At 44.6% G+C, this 5970-nt stretch overlaps 1 protein-coding gene across 1 annotated transcript; it reads left to right on the top strand.

Moving 5' to 3' along the window:
• Nucleotides 1–3473: 3473 nt before the first annotated feature.
• Nucleotides 3474–5402, top strand: LOC109769552 (uncharacterized). The gene is made up of 2 exons (XM_020328283.4): nt 3474–4104; nt 4537–5402. The coding sequence occupies exons 1-2, from the start codon at nt 3562–3564 to the stop codon at nt 5053–5055; spliced, it is 1062 nt and encodes a 353-aa protein (XP_020183872.1). The 5' UTR covers nt 3474–3561; the 3' UTR covers nt 5056–5402.
• Nucleotides 5403–5970: the final 568 nt, after the last annotated feature.

The following is a 5970-nucleotide window of genomic DNA, read 5'->3' as shown; positions in this document are numbered from 1 at the left end:
AGGTCCCTACGGAAAGAAATATTAGGGTTTTGTTGTCCTAAAACTTGTTTGATCGTGAAAAATTTATGTCTGACAATCCTGTACAAGCTCGGATATTCCACCATTAGTGGGTTGTTCCCTAGCCAGGTGTCTTCCCAGAATCGAACCTGAGAACCATCCCTAACCGAGAAGGTCCCGAATTGGAAAAAGAATTCCTTGGCCTTCATCACGCCACTCCAAAAATGCGAATCCCCGGGTTTTCAATGAACTTGAGAAATGGCATTGGATCCCACATATTTGTTGCGAATGATTTCCTGCCATACCCCATTCTCAGAGAGTAATTTGTAAACCCACTTGCTGAGAAGAGCAATATTTTTTATCTCAAGGTCTTGAATTCCCAGCCCCCTTGACTCTTAGGTCTGCATAATACGCTCCACCTAGCCAGTCGATATTTCTTGGATTCATTATCGCACTGCCAAAAAAATCTGGATCTAAAGTAGTCTAGTCGCTGGAGAACCCCTTTCGGTAGGTGGAAGAATGACAACATATATAGAACCATGTTGCTTAGGACAGAATTGATCAAGATCAAACGTCCCCCATAAGACAAGAGTTTGGCCTTCCAACTGGCTAGACGTTTCTCAAGTCTCTCTTACACATACTTCCACTCAGCGATAGTTAAACGCCGATAGTGTATAGGAATACCCAGATATCGAATCGAAACTGCCCGAGCTGACATCCAAAAATCTCAGCATACTCAGGTGCTGATTCTGCAGCATCACCAAAGTAAAAGAGTTCGCTCTTATGAAAATTGATTTATGTGTGTATACAATGGCTTAGTACTAGGTCCATCCTGCATATACCTTAAAAATATGCATCTTTTCTATGATGGTGTCCACTCGATTGAAGCATACTTAGGGCCTGTTCGGCCCTCCTCCGCTCCACACTCTCGCTCTGGGAGTTGGCGGAGCGCAAGTTAAAAATCCTGGAGCGGGGGAATAGCTGCTCTGCAGATCCTCAAATTTGGCGAAGCTGGTGGATCACCGAACAGCTCCTTAGATGTATTTTCCATCCTCGATGACAAGTGTAATCTTTGGATAGGACCTCATATATCCCATACTACTTTTTATTTATGGTTCGTGTCTTTTTTACATTTTTTTCAGATTTGTTGACTGGGTGCATATGCATATACATGATTTGTTGATGTGCACTATTTTTGCAATCTGACCTACGCAAGCAAATCGATTGAGTAGTGCACAGTTCACCAGTATCTTGTACAAAATTCGATATAATTGAAGACTCGGTATATTCGCACGGCTTGATGGAATTGTCCGTAGATTAAACTATCCATATAATCGATCAGGTGATGGCCCGGTCGTGCATATTCTTCTTGTGGAGTAAGAGTAGACGAAAAAGCTTTCTCCAAAGTCTCCAGCGACTTTGGACTACCTAGCTTAGCTAAGCCAGTTTAGCACGCAAGCCAATCATTCCCATGTACATCCCATCACAAGGCACAAAAGTCAAATCCGGCCTAAAAAGGATATATTAATGGTGTAAGCTAATTTCGTCTCATAGCTAGCGGCATTGCTAACAGTGGTGCCATGATCATGGGTAAAATTTATGATGACGTGACAGAAACTAAATAATATAAGGAGAGCTATATGAAGCTTGTATTTAGATGAACCAAAATACTATGCACAAGCTCTAAGGTGGAAAAACAGCAAGCTTGGATTCTCTAACCATTTACTGGAAATTGGATCTTTCTACAACATTTACTGTAGTAGTAATTGTATGGTGAGCAGGCTTTTGTTACCACTGGGTAACCGCGTTTCTCAGTCACCCCCCCCCCCCCCCCCCCACCGTTAGGTAGTTTACCGCTCATAAAATCTGAAACATTGGCAACATATGGTTCACAATAATGTAACAAAAAAAAAGGAAATAAGCAACTTTTATGTACATAAACAACCCCATGCGTAAGCTAGAGAGCAGTAGAAATACTCTAAGCGGTTGTATACATTTGATGATATTAATATTTTTTTCCAACAACAAGATAACACACTCGTTATTTTGAGATGCTCTAAGGAAGTTGAACTTTCATTATTTTCAATCTATATTTTGGCTCATGCTCTAGCGATATAATGATCTCATTGATTCAGATGATTTTCGCTTTAAATTCTAAAAAAAAAGATGATTTTCGCTTTTGCTAATTCTTACTCCCACGAACTCACATAAAAATGATGTGTTGGACATGTCTTAAGTCAAACTATGAAAACTTTGAGCATCAATATCAATTTATATATTTAGATTTGAAACTTGAACCATATGCATATAATAGACTCAGGGAGTATTTTCATAAATATTATAGTTGTGTATGTTGTTATACATATATGGCAATAAAACTAGTTGTCAAACTTGCATTTAAAGACCGTGTTAAGTCCAAAAATGCGCCTTTTTGTGAAGTGGTGGGAGTAGCTACCTGAATTTTTTGCGGACTCGGTTACTAAAAATCGCGCACTACCAATTCTTAAGTTTCACTCTTGAAGTGTGCAAGTAGAACCTTGTTGAACTTTTGAGCTTGCATGTCATATAGTGACATAGATGAGATGAGATTGATTAAATCTTGATCTAAATGCTTTGCAATTTGCTGGTGATATTTAAGCAATTCTCAATCAATTTGTATCTTGTAGTCTAGACATAACCAATGATCTTCCGAGGTTTGCATTCCAGCCATAAATATTTCTTAGGCTGGTCATAGTGGGGAGTAACTTAGACTAGTAACATGCATATGTTAATAGTCTATGTTACTACCTTTATAGTGCATAGTATCATAGATTAGTATCATAAGTGGTCTCATTTATTATCATGCATGACACATAGTAGCATTACATTTATTATATTACGGTATCTACCTATGTTATTATAACCATCTCTCTCTTCTTTAATTGTTTGCCACATAAGCATGCTTGCGAGTCCCAGGTGCATAATACTACTTATGTTACCCCACTATGGCTAGCCTTAGATATGTTTCAGCTAGCAGCAGATGACTCTATGCATGTGCATGTGCATGCATGCATAGGAATATGGAGTCAATGAGAACATACATAAAAACACCTGGTATTCATGTGCTATTCCTATATATGGTATTCCTGTGGGACCATCAACACTACCCGGCCCTACAACATCGAGCTTCATATCCATCTTTTCCAATCATTTGCACAATTGATTTCTTCATCCATTCATTCTGCTTATGTCTTTTTCAGATTTTTCCACTCTCTCGTTCTCATGTGGCACAAAAAAGAAAGAAAAGATTCCAACAAATAAAAGATTCTAGCCAAGTGTGAGCACTGATGACGTGACATGGATGGACACGCACGTACGGCAGGGCCCTTGCAATCATCATCCCTCTCGTCACCGGCGGCCAAGAATTACAGAGCCTGCCATGCACCGGAGCACCTCAGCGCCTTTATAACCGTACCCATCGGCTCCACCTCCGAAAATTTCAGTTCTCCTCCGTCTCGACCCACCTTCCCTTCCCTTCCCTTCCCCCTCACCCCGCCCTGAGTCTGACCGAGCGTTCGGGTTGTGATGACGATCGAGCTGCAGACGAGGCCGTCGCTCCCGGCGCCGGCGGGGACGCCACCGCGCGCGGGCACGGGGCTGCCGCCGGGGTTCCGGTTCTACCCCACGGACGAGGAGCTGATCGTGCACTACCTCCGCAGGCGCGCCGCCGCGGCGCCCTGCCCGGCGGCCGTCATCGCGGAGGTGGACATCTACAAGCTGGACCCCTGGGAGCTGCCGTCCCGCGCCGTGTTCGAGGGCGACAACGACGAGTGGTACTTCTTCAGCCCCCGCGACCGCAAGTACCCCAACGGCGTCCGCCCCAACCGCGCCGCCGGGTCGGGCTACTGGAAGGCCACCGGCACCGACAAGCCCATCACGGCCGGCGGCGTGCCCGGCGGGGAGGTGGTCGGCGTGAAGAAGGCGCTCGTCTTCTACCAGGGGCGTCCACCCAAGGGGCTCAAGACCAACTGGATCATGCACGAGTACCGCCTCGCCGACGCCCACGCCGCCGCCGCCGCGCACACCTACCGCCCGCCCACGCGGTTCAAGGCCTCCTCCTCCATGAGGGTACGTAACGTCGTTCATGCATGTCTCTCTCCATCGTTTTGTATCTTCATTTTTTCTACTCCTTTAATTCCATGTTTTAATGCTCTTCTAGATTACGAATCTTTTCTGCGGTTCCAAATGATCGAAGCGTTCGAGCTAGCTAGGAATCTTTTGTTCTCTTCTTATGAGTTGCGTGTCTGTGGATGTCAGTGAGTTAAGCTCGAGCAAGCAACTCGCCCTGGTCAATGAACCAGGCAGCCACTCTCCGTCCTATTAGCTATAGTTTCTTTTACCCATGGGACCTTCTTTCCCCAAGAAAGAGACTTGCATTATCATCCTTCAAGCTACAGCCTACTAGCTAACCTAGCTACCTGTCAAGCATAGCTAGCGACTGTTTGTTGCAACATACATACACGTGTGTGCTGATTTTCCTTCTTGTGTGCGTGCGTGCAGCTCGACGATTGGGTGCTCTGCAGGATCTACAAGAAGCCCAACCCGCAGCAGCTGTCGCCCTTCTACGAGCCGTCGCCGTCGCCGTCGTCCATGGACGCCAGCCTCGGCCTCGGCCACCACCACCACCACCATCAGTACCAGCAGCAGCACCACCACCAGCAGCAAGAGGACACCTCCTCCTCCTCCCGGATGCTGCCGAGGAATCCGTCCGTCTCGGACTACCTCGTGGACTACTCCGCCGTCTCGGAGCTCTTCGACAGCATGCCGCCGCCACCACAGCCGGAGACGACTGGAAGCTCTGCTGGCCAGTTCTTCCTCGGCACCACTGCTGGCGCCGGCGACGGCGAGGCCAGCACGGCGCGGAAGAGGCAGGCGACGGCGGACAGCAACAACGATGGTGAAATGTCGTCGTTGCACGCTTCCAAGAGGTGGTTGGGCAGCGATGGGTCCATGACGATGATGAACGGCGGCTTCTCCATATTTGGGCCAGACCAGCCTTCCCAGCAGGACAGGATATGATCCGTGCTACCGTGTTAATTAGGGCTAGAAGAAAGCAAGCTAGCGACTTAACTACAGCCACACACTAGCTAGTTGATTATTCACTATTATTGATGCCGATCGATCAATGGATCGAGGGGGATATTACTCATGCATAATTTGTAGGTCAGGCTAAATTAGTACAATATATTGTGTAAAGTTAGTGTAACATATTATATAGGCCGGAGTAGCTAGAAGAAGAACACAATTAATAAGATAGCTAGAACTGATTGTAGATGCATGTCTAATTTGTATGTATATGTATATGTAGGGTGAACTAGAATGTAAATTGTGAACATTCATTGAATAAAATTCTCATTACTTTGAAATTTCTTTCCTTATTTATTGTAACCAAGTCTTGGACTTTTGGATGAATCAATTCGAGCTTGGAATACTAGCAACTTATTATGCATGATTTAAGTTAGGGGAAAGAGACGTGCATAATTGAAGTGCAGGTACTTTAAAATAAAGAGGAGAGCAATGGCTTGTCTTTTGTTCTACTGCCAGAAAGGTTGGATTCCTTAGGAAGTCATCACACCAAGAAAGATGAGTTGATCGAGAGAGACACCCATGTATGTATGTAGACGAACACGCAATAAGCTAAGCTAGTTTGAAAAAAGAATAAGTAAAAAAACATTTAGAAAAAAAGACATCTTTTGATATTCCCATGCATGGACACCGATGGAAGCCAGTGTGTGTCCCACCTAAAAGAGGCCGGGACCACAAAATTCTAAAAAGACAAATCCAACTATGAATAGTATCAAAAATCAAATTACAAACACTATCACGGTTGAATTTCTATTTTATTTATTTATTTTGCTTCTCCATACGTAGGTTGAATCGATTTCAGAATTTTACACATTGTACAAACATATCTTATTGACTCACTTAATATTT

This window comes from Aegilops tauschii, chromosome 3 (genome assembly GCF_002575655.3).
Source record: "Aegilops tauschii subsp. strangulata cultivar AL8/78 chromosome 3, Aet v6.0, whole genome shotgun sequence".
NCBI lineage: Eukaryota > Viridiplantae > Streptophyta > Magnoliopsida > Poales > Poaceae > Aegilops > Aegilops tauschii.
This window is presented reverse-complemented; position numbering and strand designations above follow the sequence as displayed.

Coding starts and splice junctions, on each gene's coding strand:
- LOC109769552 (XM_020328283.4), top strand. CDS start 3,562: ATGACGATCGAGCTGCAGACGAGGCCGTCGCTCCCGGCGCCGGCGGGG. Junction 4,105..4,536: donor AGGCCTCCTCCTCCATGAGG/GTACGTAACGTC, acceptor GCGTGCGTGCAG/CTCGACGATTGGGTGCTCTG.